The following is a 20311-nucleotide window of genomic DNA, read 5'->3' as shown; positions in this document are numbered from 1 at the left end:
TTATCTCTAATTAAGCAACAAGTCAGAAGTGGAGTTGAGGCTCTAGTGGTAGAGCAGTAGCTCTGAGCAAAAAAGCTCAAGGTCGGCACCCAGACCCTGAGTTCAAACCCCAGGGTTAGCACACAAAAATAGTGAGAAATTCTAAAATTTACTACAGTGATGGTTGCAGACCCCAATTACAATGGAAGCCATTGTGCTGTAGACTTTCCTAAGCAGACGAATTGTATGGCATGTGAATTGTCTCTGTGGAGGTGTTTTTTATTTTTATTTATTTATTATTATTATTTTTTTGGGGGAGGGTCTGGTTGTGGGGCCTGAACTCTGGGCCTGGGCGCTGTCCCTCAGCTCTTCAGCTCAAGGCTAGCACTCTACCACTTGAGCCACAGTACCACTTCCGCCTTTTTTCTTTTTGCTTATGTGGTGCTGAGGAATCGAACCCAGGGCCTCAGGCACGCAAGGCAAGCGCTCTATCACTGAGCCACCTTCCCAGCCCCAAGAGCTGTTTTTTAAAAAGAGACACGTGAAAGATACCAGCAGAGTCAACAAACCACAGGAGTTGACATTTCCCACAAGTATCGCAATGAGCCTCATGCACTTCACTCAGAGAATTGTCTAACAACTGTTTACATTACTTTGCATTCTGCCAAATGTTATTTAAAAAGGTAATCTAGAAATGATTTAAAGCATGACAGAGGATGTGCATAGGTTAGAGCCAAGTATGATGTTATTTCGTGTGAATGACTGGAGCAGCATACCCTTTTGATACAGAGGAACACTTGTTATAGTTAGTTACTAAATCCAGGCTTTTATATCAATTGAAACAAATTCCTCAGCTACCAAACATGTTTGTAAGATAATCTGGAATGGAGGCACCTATCCTTGATGTCATAGAAGAATTTGCTTCCAATTCTGTGTAACTAATTTGCCATCTACATTACAAAGAGCTCAGCCAACTCCTTTTGTTGTTGCTGTTGTGGGACTTGAACTCTGGGCCTGGGTACTGTCCTTCAGCTCTTTAGCTCAAGGCAAGCGCTCTACCACTTGAGCCACAGCACCACTTTTGGTTTTCTGGTGGCTTTATTGGAGATAAGAGTCTCATGGACTTCCCTGCCTGGGGCTAGCTTTGAACAATGATCCTCAGAATCTCAGCCTCCAGAGTAGCTAGGATTACAGTCATGAGCCACTGCGCCTGGCTCAGCCAACTCTTAAATAGAATGGGTATGCTTCAATCAGAGGCCCCATGTGATCCAGGCTCTATAGAAATTCTAGAACAATAAATAATTGGAAATCCAATTCAAGCCTTTCTTAATGAATATCAAAAGGCCCCAGTTCACAACTATAAAACAAAATTCCGTGAAACCTTCTTCTCTCTGTCTTTCTCTCTCTTTCCTTCTCTCCCTCTCTCTCTCTCTCTCTCTCTCTCTCTCTCTCTCCCCCCCCTCCTCCCCCTCCTCCCCTCCTTAGGCTTGTCAATCTTGTCTTCAAACTTCTCTCATCTAATTTCTCTTCCAGCCCAAGAGTCCATGCATACCCCAGCACTTTTCTTGCTTTTTCATGCTAACCTGTAAATTCTTGAACTTTGCAGTCCTGGTTACCCATCAGGTGAGTCAGTTAAGCCTCGGGTCTAAGCACAGGGTTCTTTTTGCGCATGCCCTGAGGAGGGAAGGTAGTGAGTTCTCTTAAATTTAGTACAACCTTATCAGAGAGGGTGGGGATGCCACAACAAGGGAGGTGATTTGGGAATGCATTTTGTTTCCAAGAACTTGCCTTGTTCTAAACCTGATGGTAGGAGGAAGGAATCATTGTGAACTTTAGCAGCAATAGAGGAGGCCTTCAAGGGGCACCGTCAGGCTTTTGTTATTGGCAGAATGCTCCAAGTGTAGTGTTCACTAGTAAGAGCTGGCCCAGGACTCCGGGTCTCTGCGCCCGGTCTGGAAGGACCTGACCCTGCTCTTTTGTTGTCACCATCATAAAACCCCTCACCCCACTTGAACAAGGAATAATTCCTTCTCCTCTTGAAGTAGGCCCGGTAAATCAGGTGGCTGAAGCCAGCTGCTAAGGTGAAGGGCCTTAAACATCGTCCACCCCTCTACCACTACGCATATTGATCATCACAGTTGTTTGTTTGTGTTTAGAACCAGGATTTGAAGTCAGCACTTTATATGTTTGCTAGGCAGGTACTCTACTGTTAAAACTCTACTGTTTTGCTGGGCAGGTACTCTACGGGTGAAATGATTGTTCTGGTTGTGTTTGAGATGGGGTCTTGTGTTCTGTCTGGGCCAGGCGGGACCATTATCTTCCTATCTGTGCTTTCCATTGTAAATGGGATGACAGGAAAGTGCCACATGCCGGCTGTTGATTGAGATGGAATTTACACACCTTTCTTCCTCAGCAGGCTTTGGACTTCAGGCCTCCCACTCTCCACCCCCTGAGTAGCTGGGATTGAACGCATGAGCCACCAGCATCCTCAACAGAGGACGTTTAGGTGTTGGTGAAACTTAACTGCCCTTGGCTACAGTCTCTCTGAGTATCAGACAACCTGGAGAAGTAAGCAGAAAGAGGTAGGGAAGGGTGTAAACGTTAAGCAGGTGTTGCCAAAGCCACATGGAATGGGCCTTCCCCTCCTGCAGCACACTTGTGTCCTTTAGATCAGCTTTTCCTGCAATTAGCTTAGTTCAAGCTTCTCTTGGGGGCCCCCTAGCATCCCCACATTCATTTATAGTTTCTACCCGCCTCTTCTCTATTCTTGGTGACCACAGTGTGGTTCTTTCTTCTCTCTGAGGGCTGCAAAGGGAAGTGGGGTGATCCATTCTGGAGTCAGCCAGATGTGATGCTCCAGCTCAGGGTGGCATAGAGTATAAACGTGGCTAATCTGTATCAGTAGGTAGAATGAGTGGGAAGGGAGCCTGTGTTCTCAGACCTGCGTTAGATCTGCTGTCCCTGCGCACCTCTGCCAGCCCCTATGTGCTAAGGGAATCCCATCGCACGGTTGTGAAGGCAGCTTCAGGGTGGCAGCCATTTTGGGCTGTGTGATCTTCAGGCAGCTGATGAACCTCTCTGAGTCTTAGTGTAGTCATACCATGTGGTTTCTGGAATTCCTGGGGAAGCCAGATCAATCACAGAAGACATGGTGATGTTGAACACTTTTCTGTTTCAGATCACGTGGCATGAAAGGATGACAGACTCGGACAGGCCCCAGAGGCATAAGCTGTGTTTTTTATCCACGTTGCTTTCCCAAAAGGTCCTGGAGAGGTCTGACGCTGTCCTTCGCTGCATCATAGCTGGTAACCATTTCTAGAGGAGCTATCCTCCCCTCCCCAAACCCCCTCCCCTACTCCCCAGCACCTTTCTACAGACCAGGTTTCTTGGCTCATAAAGACGTAATGAAATAATGACTTCTTGGACACTGATCATCCTCATTTCATGCTGTAGTTCTTGGTTAGGTAACTCCCACGCTGGTTAATTTCTCACACAATCCACTCTCTACTTCCTGTGGCCCCCAAGGAATAGTGTGAGTCACTTTACTTCAGAAAGTCTACTGTGAGCTCTTCTGTTACCCTTTAACTGATGTGCCCAGTTAGCTAAGTTCACTTCCTATTGCTTGCTAGTAAGTGAACAGGTTAAAACTGAGGCAAAGGGTGTTTAGTTCGGGAAAAGCCAAGGACAGGAACTTCTCCTAGATTGGAGAATTAGTCAGATTTGATTGGTATCGCCAGCGGCAAACACAATTACTTGCTTGCCCATTCAAAGAAAATTAGAGGCAGCAATTCAACAAAGAACTGGTATCCTGTTTCTGGTAGGTGGTTCTTTTTTGTTTCTTAAATTCTGTATCTATCCTTAGGAACATAAGGGAAATAGAAATCTTTTTTCTCCTTGATTCTCCTTTCCTAAATCTAGAGAGAGAAGTGTCCACCTTGGAAATGGCTGCCTTTTCCTAACAGAAGTTGTAAGAAAACCATGTCTTCAGTCTGGATGAGGGAGTCGCCAACCGTGTGCTCAGCAAAGTTTGCTTCCTTTGTGCTCACAATATCATTTAGATAGGTGGAGAGACACAGGTTGACCTGCATCTTTCAAGAGTCTCCATGAGTTCAGACAGGACCCAAACTTGGCTTCAGGTCACTGCACACATTTGTCAGATTGTTCTGAAATGTTCAAGTGGCTGTCAATATGTGACTCACAGAGGGTGGAGAAACATGAAGAGGAGCGGGTGTAACTCCGTGGTAGAGGGCTTGCCTAACATGCTCAAAGCCCTGTGTTTCCATCCCCAGCATCTTTAGATAAAATGAATAAGTTAAAAGAAAGCTTAAAGAGAGGATTTAGACTGGGGTATCATTCAAGTGGTAGAGCAGTTGCCCAGCAAGCTCAAGGCCCCTGAGTTCCATCCCCACTACCACGAAAACAACTTAAAGGGTAAGGAAGGGAGGATTTTCAGTTGAGATTTCCAGCACAAAAGGGAGAAAAGAGAACCACCCACAAGGTACAAGATACCACTTCTCATTTCTCACTGATGATTTAGGCCTAAAGGGAAATACCCACGAAGCCATTAGGAAACTGGAGGAAATCATTCAGTCCTGATCAGTGTGAATAAACAGAGGGCTGTGGGGGGAGCTTTCCCTGGACCACCTCCCATACACAGGGTTTTGTGTTTTTTTTCCTACCATTCTTGAGGCCTGAACTCAGAGGTTGAGCATTGTTCCTGAGCTGTGTTGCTCAAGGCTAGAACTCTACCACTTAAGACACCAACTCTACTTCTGACCCTGTTGGTGCTTAACTGGAGTGTCACAGATTTTCCTAGCCAGGCAGGATTTGCAATCCTCAGATTTTAGCCTCCTGAGTAGCTAAGGAGCTAGATTACAGACATGAGCCACCTGCGTCCAGCTCATACACAGTATATATACTTCAAAAGTATGCATGCACTCAAAAGGAACAATTAGATAGATCCTAAACAAGAGCCTAACAAAACTGGGAGATACAGGGCAAAAATGAATTCTATTCAGTAAGCTTTATGATAATTCAAGGAAGCTCATTTTGGGAGGTTTCATCATTTGCCTGTCAGAGACCCAGGCAAGCCCCTGCTTGTCTTGCATCTAGGCCTCTGGGCTCCTAGCATTCAGGGCAGCTGTTCAGGCACCCACTTGAAGGAGGAGGCAAGGAGGAACAACCCACAGCTGCCAGAAAGCACAGTAATGGCACTGCTCAGAGGGGAAGGGAGGCTCTCAGTATCCTCAGATCCCACACACGGCACAGGCTTCTCTCACTTCTGTTACCTTCCTGGCCTCTTTACGCTTGCCCCTTGCTATGGTCTTAGAAGAATAAAGTGTTCATGGCTATTGTGTTGTGATACCTGTTTGCAATCTCAGCACCTAGGAGATAGCGGGAGAAAGATCATGTGTTTGAAGTCAGCTTAGACTGTAAAGTGAGACCCTGCCTCAAAAGCAGAACAGAAAAAAGAGGAGAAGGAGGAAGAAGAGGAGGAAGAGAGAGAGAAAATAAAAGAAAGAAAGAGAAAGTGAGAAAGGAAGGAAGACAGAAAGAAAGACAGAAAAAGGAAAAAGAATGGAAGGAAGGAAGGAAGAAAGAAAGAAAGAAAATAGGGTATTCTTACTCATCTGTATGATCTCTGGGGAATATAATAAATAAGACAACAGTACCCAGGCCCTGAGTTCAAACCCCATGACTGACCAAAATAAATAACTAACTAAATAAGACAAAACAGATGAATATGCAGAGTAGTGGATTGTTTTCAAATACTGGACTTTCCTTCATGGCTATGTGGTACATTCTCAGTGACATGGATATCCTTGGGATATCCTGAAGACAAGAGAGGGAAAAGTCCCAGGAGGGTGACATTCCTGGTTTATTTTTTAAAGCACACTTAGCCTAACATCAGACTTGATCACCAGGAAGTATGAAACCCTCTGAGGAAAGCACAGGCCAATTTCTGTGACAACATCATTCATGTATGCATTATCCCCACCTGCAAAGAATCCATGCCCAACTCCTTCCTCTTCAGGAAAAAAAATAGCAGTTTTATTCTTCTCATCCACTTTGTTCTTCTCTTCTTGTACTATAATGCACAGTGGACTTTGAGCACTGTTAAAGTATAATTTTTCAAAAAAGTAAAGTGATTTCTAAGCAAATATGAAATTAATGTTTCAAAGGCTTCATTCAACTCTGGAAGCAAGGTATTTATAGGTGAGTTAATAATGTTAGGATAAAATGAAGTTGTGTGTTTAATGTCCTTAGGACATTATCATTTCTGCTGAATGGAAATTTACATCTGTGGTTAGATTAAAAAGCTACAAGTTAATATCTGCCTCCACTGAATCTAGCAGTGTTAGTCAGTAATAACCACTGAGTGAAACAATGTATGTCCCCTAAGAGCTTTACTGGATGGGACTTTGTCCTCATATGACATTGAGGAAAGACACCATTCATATCTTTGCCTATTGAGCAATTTTTTCTTAACAGCTCTTATGATTGGGGATAGTACTTCCCATTTTGCACCCTCCTTCCCTTACTTCCAGCACAGTGCCAACTGAGGCATATAACATGTCTGTAGCCTTACTCAATCACTTGTACCAAGGAGAGGAAGCTTTCCATCCTCTGTGCTCACTCCTATTACTCATTGTCCATTCTTGTTCATAGCATTATGACTTTTTCTTCTAAAACTACTTACAGTAATGAGAATAATTTTCCCCCTTGTCATCAGGCCAGCCCAAGCCGGAGGTAACTTGGTATAAGAATGGTCAAGCCATAGAGGAATGTGGTATCATTTCCAGCTATGAGTTTTTTGAGGATCAATATATTCATTTGCTACAACTCTCTTGGTAAGTGACTTTGCCTGTGTGGATTGTTTAGTAACATCCTGTATTCTGTCATGGTCTGGTTACTGTGCTGGCTCATGTTTGCTTCTGAAGGCCTAGTTTTAAATGAGCTATTGGTAGCCATTAGTCAAAGTATCAACCAGGGGCCACGTTTGTTCCTTGGGTTCATGCTATAGATTCAACTAACTGTGAATGGAAAATATTCAAACAAATAAATTACATCTGTACTAAACATGTATAGGCTTTTTTCCTTGCTTTTATCCCCCAAACAATTCCATGTAACAACTATTTGCATAGCATTCACACTGTATTTGGAGTTGAAGATAACCTAGAAATGATCCAAAGTATAAAGAAGGATGAGTGTAGGTTATATATACACACTATTTTATGTAAGAGACTAGCATCTGTGGGAATGAGATAATGTCCTGGAACAATCTCCCTTGGATATTGAGGAACAATTCCATTTGCTAAATTCAGCGACTAATTACATTTCTGTAACTTGCTGCCGTTAGTGGAGTTAAGCTTAATCTAGAGTTTTATTCAAGCAGTCTAGCCATTTTCCTACATTAAATGAGCCTTTCACTTAATGCTATTTTCTCTGGAGAATTAAGAAAGCATTGTAAGGGGCTGGGAAGGCGGCTCAGTGGTAGAGTGATTGCCTTGCATGCATGAGGCCCTGGGTTCTATTCCTCAGCACCACATAAGCTGAAAGGCCGGGAGTGGTGCTGTGGTTCAAGTGGTAGAGCACTAGCCTTGAGCTGAAGAGTTGAGGGACAGTGCCCAGACCCAGTGCCCAGAGTTCAGGCCCCATGACCAAAAAAAAAAAAAAGAAAAAGAAGAAAGCATGGTAGGATCTCAGCCCAGTCATTTAGCCTTCCATGCATAAGGAGGAAGGAGAAATGACTGGCCTGATCTCACTGAAAACTGGTGATGGAATTAAGACTAGAAACCATTCGTAGGGCTTCATTTTAGGAAGCAGTTGTAGTCCAGAATAATGGGATTTTTTTTTTCATTCTTCCAGGAACTGTTTGTTTCGATGAAGTCAGGGTATTAATATGTAGAGAAAATGAAAACTTTTCTGGTTGAAGCTGTGTAGGGAGTCTGTGCCCTTGGTCCCCAATAGTACTGCATTGGCCACAGTGCCTTTGTGTGAGTCTGAGGAGCTAGTAGCCCTGCAGAACATGGTATAAAGGTGACTGGCAGATGTAAACATGTCCCCATAGCCCTGGGTCCGAGAATAATAAGACTTGGATTTGAATTCCAGCTGTGCCATTTTCTTACTATGTGACTTTGACCAAATATCTAACCATGTTGTTTATCTGTCCAACAAAAGAGCCCCTTGGCGAAAGGCTCACACCTATAATCTTAGCAACAGAGTTCAAGAGGATCAATGACAGCCAGGCAAAAAGTCCTCAAAACCTCATTTCAGTCAGTAGCTGGACACAGTGTCCAGAGCTTGTCATCTGACTAGGAACGTGTTATGCAAATGCCTTTCAAAGACACCAAGCTAAGGTGTTAGTTATAACGTTAGTCTCACATTGTCCCCCCACTATCAACACACTGTCAACCAGTGGATTTGCTCATGGCTCTAAGAAAAGCACTTTTATCTGACTGGGACTTTGGGTCATTAACTCTGAGCTCTTTGATTTCTGGAGGCTTCTGATTCTCTGTTTCTGGAGGGCATTTGGGATCTAACAAATGTGATCTGCCGTTCTTCTTCGAGGTGAAGAGCCTGCTGCTGTATTTACCACTTTTTCTTTCCCCTCCTTCCTGTATCCAGTGGCACTCTTCCCCATCCTCCTTGTGTCCTCCTCCTCAGACCACTCTTAGCTGAGCCACACGATGCTGCTGTGATCCACATGTGTCCATTGGACAAGGGACTCAGGAGGAAGGAGAGAGGGAAAGCCTAGAAAGTTCTAGAAGGGAGGGAAACATCAATCATATAACATTGGGGTCTGTCGTGTGGCTTGAAAAAGAATTTTAAAAAAAATTCAAAAGATGTAGGAGTTGGGAGGAGGGGAGGAAAATGCAGAGATGTTTCCTACATCGTGATGCAATCATGTAGTACTGACGTGTGTGTGACAATAGGTAGGCTCTTATGGACACAATTTAAAGAAAGACAGAAAAGCAACAGATAAAAATCTGTCCTGGAACCCATACCTAGAGAAGCAGACCCTACTCGGCAGCCAGGTGGCCTTTTTGAAGATCACAGTTACTTCCGTTGTGCTGAGAGAAAGCACAGATTACAAGTGTTGTGTATGAAGAAGGGCCCCCCTCGTCTGTGAGCATCTGGTCAGAGAGAAGCAAAGTAGATCCCCTGGTGTGCACAAGACCCTCAGAGTCTGAGTGAGGACAATGGCCAGGAGAACTGCAGTGTCACTATACACTAGTGTGCTCATGGAGCGCGTATACAGGAGTAGTAGCCCCTCAAGTCCACATCCACCTGGAACCTCAGAGTGTGATCTTGTATGAAAATAGGATCCTTAGAGGAAGAATTAGTTGAGTTTGCACTGGGCCTGGGCCTTAATCCCAGGACACAGAGAAGCAAGAGACGTACATGGAGGGTATATCTGCCTATATCTCCCCGCAGCCAGCAAAGATGGAGGTAGAAGTTAAAGTAAAGCAGCTGTAAACCAAGAAATGCCAATGACTGCTGGCAATGACCAGGAAGGACAAGGAAAGTTTCTTCACTAGAGCTTTCCAAGAGAACATGGACTTATAGCCTCCAGGTACATAAAGGACCAGATTTCTATTGTTGTTTTTTTTTTGCCATTCAGTTTGTGGGAGTTTATTTCAGCTGTCTTAGGTCACTTACACCTGGTGTATTTGAGCAGTCCAGTAAGAAAAGTACTGTCCTTTGCCTACCTTCACACAGGCTGGCTGCATGATTTCATAGCATAGAGCTGGCTCCATGGGTCACCTGGGAGGAATCGACAGGTCAAGGGGCAAAGAATATCTCCTAACTGTCCCAGACTGGGTACTGTGCTAGCCACCTTCCCATCAGTATAACAAATACCTGAGCCAACCAATTTACAATGAGAGAAGGTTTTCTGGACTCACAGTTTTGGAAGTTGTAGCCCATGAGTGCCCAGTCCTCTTTACTTATGGCTGTAAGGTGAGCAGCCCATCCTGGCGGGAGCACATGCTGGATCAGAACTATTTGCCCCATCGCCAAAGAGAGGTTCTGGGTTCCCACAACCCACTTTAAGGGCATGATCCCTAATAACCTAAAGACTTCTCATCAGACCTCACCTCTGGAAGGCTCCACCACCTCCCGGTAGTTCACTCATGCTCATTCAGTGCCATTTGTATCAAGTGGCACTGGAGGATTGGTTGGGCTGGTAGCTCCAAAATGGCTTCACCAGTGGCAGCTGAGGTTGCGGTTGGCTGGGCCACCCCAGCTCCTCTTCCACTGGGCTGTTCTCCTCCGGGGAGGGGGGCTGGCAGTCTTGCGTGGTATTCCATGGTAAGGAAGCTGCAGGGCCTCTGGAGGCCACCTCAGGACCAAGGCTGCCACTTCCCTTGGTCAAAACAAGCCACAGGCAGGAAAGTAGACTCCACCTCTTAAAGAAGGGAGGAGCAAAACACAGCAGCAAGGGGGCACATAGATGGGAGAATTAAGGGTCCACATTTTTTAATAATCTCCATTCCATCTATTGGACATCTATTGGATCTTTTAGATCACATATATCTAAATGTCTTTGTCCTGCTTAAAAACAACCCTCCCTACTACCATGTGTGTGCCTGTGGAATGATTTTATTCATTCTTAGTCCACTCATTTTTTTTAGCAAGCAATAAGAGCACTTAATATCCTTTAAATGATCTCACAGTATATTAGGGAAAGCAGACAGATAAATAGAAGTGGTTATTTTTTAGGCGTGTATAGCCTAGTCACAAGGCTTAAGCTGCTTTTGTCTCACAGGTTTATACTAGCAACTATAAATGGTGTTTATGACAGTTGAAATGTCTCAATCTGCTGGATTATTCCATACATCCGGGTGGCCAGGAGACTAGGAGTTTTGGGGCACAGTGTCACTTTCCTTAAGCTATTCTGGTGTAAGAGTTGGTTATTTTCTATGCCTGAGGCTTTATCTAGCCTTCTCTACTGGATCATTCTGTTATATGACCCTTCTGCCAGGCATCTGAAAATCCTGAGTTGGTAACTGTGGCCAAGGTTGGGTAGATGATGATCTGTGGCTCCAGTCAAGATATCCTCATTCCTGGGGAAAAAAATAGCTCAAAGCACAGATCTTGCTAATGGCACAATTGTCATCATCAACTTCACTGACGGTGTTCTTTTCCACATTGGGAGAAGAATCTGAAGCCAGGGTTGATCTGGATTTAAATCCTAGACCATAAACTCTGTCATCCTAGGCAAGTTATTTGATCTCTCTGTACCTGAGTTTCCTCATCTGTAAGGGGGGATAGCTATAGTATCTGCTTTCTAGGGTTGTTGAAGAATTTCAGTCAACACATCCAAAGAATTTAGAAGAACTCTGTAATAATAATAGGAAGACCCTGGGCTGGGAAGGTGGTCAGTGGTAGAGCACTTGCCTTGCATACATGAGGCCCTGGGTTCCTCAGCACCACATAAGCAAAAAGAAAAGCCGGAAGTGGCGCTGTGGCTCAAGTGGTAGAATGCTAGCCTTGAGTTGAAGAGCTGAGGGATAGCGCCCAGGCCCAGAGTTTAGGCCCCAGGACCGGACCCAAAAACAAAAACAAAAACAATAATAATAGAAAGAATAACAATAGTAATTTTGAAACTAGCCCCCAAATGAGCCCGAACTTCTGGACTTCTACATGTTAAGTACACCCAGTTGCACCCATGTGCCAAATAAAGAGATATGGGGAAGGTCAGCGTATGACTTATTACATGGCACACATGCCATGGGAAGACAGGGAACTTCAGCCCAGATTCAGCCATGTTTGGGATCTAGACATGAGCTACAGGTTTAAACAAAGAACTAGGAATAGAAGGAGAGAGGCATGCATAAGGTTAAACATTTCCAGACCCAGGTTGGCCTGATGGATCATTACTTTAATCTTCGTCTTTGGAGGGGCTTCTGGAGAAGTTGTTAGCGTTTTATCACTTGAGCTGAGAAGGAACAAGGTGTGTCACTGTTGTTTGGCAGGTGGTCGTGTTGAACTGTTCACTTTTCTTTTGGGGGCCAGGTTGTGCCTTTTGTCACACAATGATTAAAAAGGCTTTGCCTCACTTTCCTCTCTTTCCTGGAACCCAAGGTGACTGCAGAAGGGAATAGCTCAGACATGGATACAAATAAAGGGTGGGGTGCCTGGCTTGTATCCTGCTTTTAACTGATTCATGGGTCCAAGGAAGGAGTGTGTTTCCCCACAGATGCAGCTGTTAAGTTACCTGTTTCAATTTCATTGAATACGTGCTTTAAATATGTGTGACGCATCAAACTATAATTCTGGAGTTGTCAAGTGGGTGGTACATACCTATGATCTTAGCACTTAGGAGGTCAAGGCAGGAAGATCATGAGTTTGAGGCCAGTCTAGGCTACATAGTGAGTTTGAGGCCAGCCTGGAACTTGAGCTTATTTAAAATAATAATAATAATTGGGACTTGATTAAAATAAGACAGTTTGGAGGTAAGCAAGATTCTGAGAGTGGCAACATTTTTCCCTCTCTGCTCTCCTTCCTGAGAAGTTAAATGTAATTAACGTATTTGCTTAAGGACTCATTGGGTGAAAATAAAGATGACTGACTGAATCTTGCTATGTCTTGGCTAAGCAGCGATGCTCTTCATCCAAGTCTGGAAAGCATTCTGTGGAGTTCATGTTCTGTGAGCTTAAGTAGGTGTAACAAGTCTTAAGGATGACTAGGCGAACTTTCCGGCACCTGGAAGGTCTCTGTGTTCCCAGCACAGAGCTGTGGCGGGCTTTTATGCCATTCTTCATGAATGTACTCAACAGGCATGCATGGTGGCAATTACTCACATGACCCCAGAGCCCTTATTGAACGGGTTCTGAGAGTCTGACGAGAAATGCCCATTTAGTCCCTTCCAGAACCTATTGCCCATCATCACAGTCCAGTTGTGACCTCGTTAATGCGTGTCTCAGAGAAGTGTGGTGGGAGGACAGGCATGGGACACTTACCTTTTCTTTCGGACAGGGGTTTGGTGGCTGCTTCCACAGTGGTACTCACCGTTCAGGGCAAACCCTGCTCAGAGCAGGTAATGGACCAACTGTTTTAAGAGCTCCTTCCTGTGACCTTGGGGCATCCAAGGAGCAGTGTACCCAACACTGAGATTAGACACATATTGACTATCTCTCAAAATATCCCTTTCATGGACATCTTCTGGAGCCTGAGAGCAGCCCAGGAGCACTGGGGAAGTTGCTGGTCCTCTGGAATCTCAGGCACAATCAGATGCTTTTGAGAACTGAAAAGATGGGGCATCTCCCTGACACAGAGGCCACAGCATTCTAGCACTCAAGAGTCTTTGGCTGACACCTGTCCAGGCACTTGACAGGGTGGATGACACTGGACCAAATCAGGCCTGTGAGTTGACAGGAAGGGCTTTGCCACAGTTCTAGTTCCCTTGTCTCCACATCTTACAACACTGGTCAGTCCTATACCAGTCAGTCCTGTACCTCCTGTACCACAGCTCTTAAAATAGCAGTCAGACACAGTGCCTCAGCTAGACTCTCATTCACATGGAAGCAAAGGCCCGCACTGAACCCTCTCCAGATCTCATCCTACTCGGAGCTAATAACGGTGTGGCCTGTGAGAGGGGTTAGGATTTGGGTGCCCTGATTCCATCTGTCTCAGTTAGCTTGGGCTGCCCTTACAAAGCCCCTTAGACTGAATGTTCTGAACAGCAAAGCTGTATTCCTTACCATTCTGGATGGTGGGAAGTCCTAGATCAAGCCAGGGTGCAATATGGTCAGATTCTGGTGAGGGTCTCTATCCTGGTTTGCAGAAGCCACCTTACTGGGGAAGAGAGGGGGTTGGGAGAAATGAGAGCTGTTTGTAAGGGCACTGGCCTGTCATGAGGCTACTACCATTTGAACCCAATCGCTTCCCCCAAATCTCATCCCCAGATACCATTGCATTGGGGGTTACAGCTTCAGCATATGAATTTCCCAAACATGGAAGGCACAGGAATTGGACGGGGGCCCATTGGTTCAGAATTAGAGATTTGCAGTGCTCTGTGGAGTCAGATGTGGATGCTTCCAGGGTTCAGTTCTGAATCAGACTGCCTAGGTTTTCAGGTCTTGGCACTATGTCTTACTAGGGCAGGCTACTTAACCTCTGCCTGCCTCCATTTTCCTACATATCAGCTGAAAACACTATTAGTATCTACCTTGCAGGCTGGGTGAAGATTGACTGAGGTATCACAGTTAAGGAAGGCTTTTTACACAGTGCCCAGTGTTTTATCAAGGGCTAATAAATAACTCTTTATCCTGAGTTCCACTGTGTATTGGTGGATACATTCAGTCATTCTTGGACATGACAGTATGAAACTGGAATCAGGATACTTGGTGGAAGTGTTTTAGAGAAGATGGAGTCAAAATACATCTCTGTATTCTTGATGGGAATCTTAGGACTGACTCTAGAGAAGGTGAGGTATGACTTCCTTCTGCAGGTGTAAAGAAGGCAGGTATAGGCCAGGGATATGGATGTGGCAGGACAGATTCAAAGATAGATGACATATAGGTCTTCAGACAATCATGTCATTCAAAACTTGAGGCATGAACTCAGTTCTGAACCAATACAAATTCAGAGATGCAAATCAGGTCTAATAACATGATTTCCATGGATGCACTCTCCCCAGGGCTGGCTCTCTCACATGCTTCAGGCTTCTGTACAATATCACTAGTCTCTGGCTAGCCATCTAAAGTAGGGTTGCCTGTCCCCAGCATCCCCTACCTTCCCTGGATTGCTTGCTATTTTACTTAACACATAGCATGATGTTAAGTGAGATATACATGTTGTGTACACTATAGATATGCATGGGTATGTTACGATGTAATAGACCACATTATATTTAACGTATTCAGCTTGATAATCATCAACACATGTTTATATCCAATGGAATCCTCACAGCAAATAAGATTACAAATACATCTAGTATCCTCAAAAGATTTCTCATAGACTGTAGTGGTGCTCATCTATAATCCCAGCTGCTCAAGAGCCTGAGATAATAGAATTGTGGTTTGAAGTTAGCCCAGACCTTATCTGAAAAACAAAAGAAAAAGTTCTTGCAAGGGGCTTAGTGGTAGATAGAGCCCTAACAAATGTGAGATCCCAAGTTTATACCCTAGAAGGAAAAATACAATCTCATATCCCTTAATAATCCCATCTTTCGGGCTGGGAAGTTGGCTCAGTGGTAGAGCGCTTGCCTTGCATGCCTGAGGCCCTGGGTTCAATTCCTCAGCACCACATAAGCAAAAAGAAAAAAGCTGGAAGTGGCGCTGTGGCTCAAATGGTAGAGTGCTAGCCTTGAGCTGAAGAGCTGAGGGACAGCGCCCAGGCCCAGAGTTCAGGCCCATGACCAAACCCCCCCCCCCAAAAAAAATCCCATCTTTCCTGTCCTCCTCAGGTGGCATCTAAATATAGATCTACTTTCAGTGCCAATAGCCTTATATTTGCTAGAATTTTCTATCAGTGAGACCATAGACTGTGTTTCTTCTTCTCTATATAATTAAAGGAATATCATCTATGTTGTTTGGTACATTGATAAATCATTCCTTTTACAGTTCAGTTGTGTTTTGGTATTTCAGTACTTGGATCTACTAAACTTGGTTATTCTTTTCACCTGTTGATAGACACAGGTAATGTTCCTAGTCATGCTGTGCATTAATCTCTACCTTTGTTTATTGTGAGTCTTTGCCAATTGGCATGGAACGCATATGGAATGGGAGAGGAGGGGCTGGGTCTGAGTCTTAGACCTGTGGCACTAAGATCAGTATCTGTCTCTTAGCTAGCATTCTGGAAAGATTTGTGGAGTGCGTTACAGAGGAATCCAGTGCTGTTGTTCCATTCTTCAGAGCCGTGCCTGAGGGGAGGGAAAGAACCATTCCGTGGGCAGCCACCTGAGCGCTGCTGTTCAAGGGCATTTCAAAGGCATTTAAAGGCTTCCCGCTGTTGATGTGGGAGGAGGGCACCATGTTGGCTGCTCATGTCATCATTTGAGCTGCAGAGTGTCTGAGCTTCTGGTCATTTGTGGTAATACCTTTTGTCCTTGTCAACCTCTATTTGCTGGGCTGCTGTCCCAGCAGGAAGAGGTTTTTCCTGTAGTTAGAGTTGGTGGCTAGGGGATCCCTAATTAGCTTCCCGACAAAGAGCTTCCCTCTTGCCGCATCACACCCTCCTGCCCTTCCCTTGGCTGGCCAATTTCTGCTTGCCCAGTGGACATTAAGGATGACAGTGTGGCAGAGGCACAATGAGGTGTCTCTTAGGAAGACAAAGACGGTCACCACAGGCCTATGGACAGAGCAGCAGGGAGGGAGAGGAAATTAAATTGTGACAGTTTTTTTTTCCTGACAGCAGATCTCAGGGCCAGCAATTTATTTATTGGCAGCCCTGGGGATAGAATTTGGGATCTCCTGCATCTGGTGAGCCAGATTTTGAGACAGTTCTTCCCTCTGATTTAGCTCCTTCCCTCCCCGGCCTATTTTTGTTTCTAAAAGTGAAAAGGAACCCAACAGCCAGTTGCCTGAGAGGTAACTTGCAGATACCGCCTGGGAACTCAGCCTACACTGGGCAGCAAGTCAAGTGACAGCTGAGTCTTTAATAAGAGGACTCTCGCCTTTCCTCGGCTCATTGGTGTCACAGGGTTGGAAGGGCCTCTGCCTTTTCTGCTTAATTTGTGGCTATCTGCATCAGCTTCCCCTGGGAGCTTGTTACAGTGGCAGAACCCCGGACAATCCAAGCACTTTAACGAGATCCCAGGTGACTCATGTTCATGGTTAAGTACAAGAAGCTCAGATCTAAGATTTAGCTCACTCTAGGCCCAGGAGCTCAAATACATACTGATGCTCAGATATCCCCCCCTCCCCAAAGAAATAGTTTTTGTTGGTCAAATCCAATTGGTCTTGTCTAGTAGCTGCACTTACAGGTTGGACACTCAAGGTCCACAGAGATCAAGAAAATAACAGAGATCATTCAAAGTAACATACCTGATCAGGGGCTAAGCAAGCTAGAGTTGTAACACAAGCACTAAGCTTTCCAGAACCCCCAGGGTTATTACATGGCTCTCTGCTGCTCATCTATCAACCAAGTCTCCTAATTCAAAAGGAGTAGTCACAGGTCTTTGTTCAGAAGTGAGGGTCTAGTGGCTCACAGCTGGAATTCAAGGTACGTGGGAGGCTGAAAACAGGAGGATCACAGTTTGTGGCCAATCAGGCAGAAAAGTTCACAAGACTGTTTCTCAACCCATAGCTAGGCAAAGCGGTACATTATCGTCATCCCAAGCTACATGGGAGGTTGAGAATGGGAAGATCATGGTGCCAGGTCAGCCGAGGCAGAAATGTCCATGAGACTCCATCTCAACCAAGAGAAGCCACATACTGTAGTGCATGCCTGGCCTCCCAATGACAAGAAGTGGATCTAGTCCAAATGCATGCTCATCAGAAAGCAAGACTGTAGCAAAAATTAACAGCGAAAAACAGGGAGGATCTGAAATGGTTGCCTAGCAAAACAGAAGACCCCCCCCCCCCTCCCCCGCCCAGTACCATCAAGAAAAAAGGTGAGGATTGAGGATTACTTGGTAAGGGAAGAAGTCTGGAAGTGGCTGAGTTCAAGGGGTGAGAAGAAGGAGAGATGTTGTCAGTCAGGAAACTGGATCAGGACTTGGAGGTTGCTTTGAATGAGAGGGGGACACACTAGGCAGAGTCATGATATCTTCTGGCTTCATATTGAGTGTGAGACTCTTGCCATATCTACAGAGAAACGAGCAGACCCTCAAGCAGTGACACAGGAATCTAGATGAAATGTTGGTAGCTCTGGCCAGGAGGGTCCTGGACAAGGTGGCCAGAAGCAATCAAGTGTTGGCTGTGTGTGACAGGGGTTGCTGTCCCACTGGATGTGGAAGGGGATAGAAGTCAGGCTCCAGGGTTAGGAGCAGACTGGCTGGGAAGGGAAGCAGAGTAGGAGTACTGCAGTCTGGTTAGAGGCTTGCTGAGATCTTGATGAACCAGCAGTCTGTCCTTCAGAAAGATGCTACCTGGCTTTCTAAAGCAGGCTGGGCCCTTGGCTAGGGACAGTCATGTTACCGCACATTGGGACCACCTGCTGTGACATAGCCTTCCCAATCCAGTTCTCCGCTTCTGGGTCTTTTCTAGCCTGGAATCACAGACCAGAGGTTTTGTGTCTTCACAATGCTCCTTGAGACCAACCTAAGTTGATTGTCTATTAGGTGCTGATGGTGAGATTGTTTCTAAATACTTTGAGGGTTTTTTGGTTGTTTTGTTTTGGTTTGGTTTTGCTAAGCGGGGTTAGACTCTAGTCACCCTGGCTGCTTATCTGTCCCTTAACCATGATGCCACATTGAACTCACAAGCTGTGCAGAAGATTACACACAGGTGAAGAAGCAAAGTAAGCCAGCCTGTCAGCTCACTTCCGTGTGATGTTCTGAGCCTTTCTTGGTGCCTTCTGCTCAGAAGCTCCTGCCAACCCACCTCTCTTGTCCACAGGTCCTCTCCCTCCACCCTAGCTCTACCTTCTGAACTCCTATACCAGCCCATTGCTTTACTGACCCCACCCCCCACCTGACCTGCTTATTCCAGCTCCATTACATCCGCCTGGAATGCCCTCCTCCCCCTTAGCCAAAGTTTAATCCTTCCCTGCTGGGTTCAAGTTTCCTGCTGGCCTGGTTCTCTGGAGATCCAGGCCACCCTGACCTCTTCCCTCCTAACCACCACGAGCACTCACTGCCTCAGTTTGCCTTTTAGGGTTTGATGACACTCAAGTTTGCAAACCACACACAGTACCCTAGTTAACACCTGAAAGCCTGTCTCAGCAATGTTAACAGATCTCCAGGGCAGGATGTTAGTCCAAACTAACGTCTTGCTAACCTTCATAAGTCCTATGCCAGGTGCCAGGAATCTATAGTTGTTAATGTGGCATAATGGAGTCTTCCTGCTCAATCAAAGCCACAGAAATGAAGACCAATAGCCTTCCCTCCTCACCCTTGGCCCACAGTGTAAATGGTAGGGAACGCCTTCCAAATCATCTTCCATTCTACTTTGCAGTGAACTAGAGCCTCACTTCTTCTAACCCCCTCAGTATGGGTTGAGAAACATTTCCCTGCCTGGGTTCTGCCACCTCCCAGCCCATGACCATACCTCCTGGTTCACCTGGCTCAGCCTCAGTTTCCCTGTCTGTTGTCTTGGAGTATGAAGAATGTCACTTTTCATTGCCAAGTATCCTGGTTAAACAGTAAATCATGGAGTTGTGCTGTCTCTCCCTCACATTCCAAATTAAAGGGCCTGGAGTTTGCCTAGCTCCTCCTACTTTTTTTTTTTTTTGGCTCTTCCTTCTGCCCAGGGCCTCCCCTACCCCAGGTGCAGATCACTTTTCTTGCTCAAATCATTCCATGTATGTCCTACACATGCTTCAGGTGCTAAGTTCCCCAAGAAACTTCCCTCCCTGTCTTGCCCTCCATCCACAGTCTCTATAATTGCCATGGTTTTTAATGGTACTTGGCAGATAGGGTCCTATATTGTAGCAATTTTACTACCATTGTTGTATTGGAAGCTCTTGATGAAAAGGCCTCTGAAAGAAACATCTTCATCTTCTATAGAATGGCCAACACAATCCTGATCATTTCTTAACATATTTTTAGCTGGGTAACAAGTCACATTTTTCTCTGCTTCAGACCCAACATCAGTTTAAAAAAATACATCATGTCTGTATCCATTAGGAAGACAAAGACTCTTTTCAAGGATGTAGTACAGAATTACACAAATGATTGAGCCAAGCAGTTAACAGGGAGATCACCCAGAGATTATCATCAGAAGGTAGGCTTAATCTCCTGGGATATAGAGACAAAGAGAGAAGAATGACTAGCATTCTCCGGTTGCAGGTCAGAGGCTAAGGGCTGAGCCCTGATGATTGTTCTATGCAAATTTGGGCTGCCAAAGGTGTATTCTTATTCCCTGGGAAAGCCACCTGGGCCTGGCTTTTCCATTCTTCCCACCTTCAAATCTCCTCGATTTCTTTGGTCAAACTCAACCGGAAGTTGGAGGCCATGGAAACCAAGGAGTTGCAGCTTTCAGCAGCCAGCCTTGGCAATATAAAAGAGAACAGTGGCAGGATCAAAGTACAAGACAGGCAAATAGGCCTAGGCATATTCTGAGGTTCCTGTCATTTTCAAATGTATGGGTCAACCATCATTGAATAAATTACTGGATAAACTGGTAAATATATAAGGGACCTACTTGTCTTGAAATGTATCTAGTGCTTGTAGGAAATATGATCGAGAAATTTTGTTCTTTTGTTTTCTTTTTAAAAATTC

The 20311-nt window shown here is 45.1% G+C and overlaps 1 protein-coding gene across 1 annotated transcript in view; it reads left to right on the top strand.

The window, feature by feature from the left end:
- Positions 1–3175: 3175 nt before the first annotated feature.
- Positions 3176–20311, top strand: part of Alpk2 (alpha kinase 2) — a 102053-nt gene continuing 84917 nt past the window's right edge. The window contains exons 1-2 of the mRNA XM_042675100.1: positions 3176–3284; positions 6713–6830. Coding sequence (XP_042531034.1) covers positions 3176–3284; positions 6713–6830 — 227 coding nt within the window. The remainder of the gene's footprint in view (positions 3285–6712; positions 6831–20311) is intronic.

The sequence above is a fragment of the Dipodomys spectabilis genome, unplaced genomic scaffold (assembly GCF_019054845.1).
Source record: "Dipodomys spectabilis isolate Male_0828 unplaced genomic scaffold, ASM1905484v1 ptg000024l, whole genome shotgun sequence".
NCBI classification, from domain to species: Eukaryota; Metazoa; Chordata; class Mammalia; order Rodentia; family Heteromyidae; genus Dipodomys; species Dipodomys spectabilis.
The sequence above is the reverse complement of the archived record's forward strand: the minus strand, read 5'-3'. Positions and strand labels throughout refer to the sequence as shown.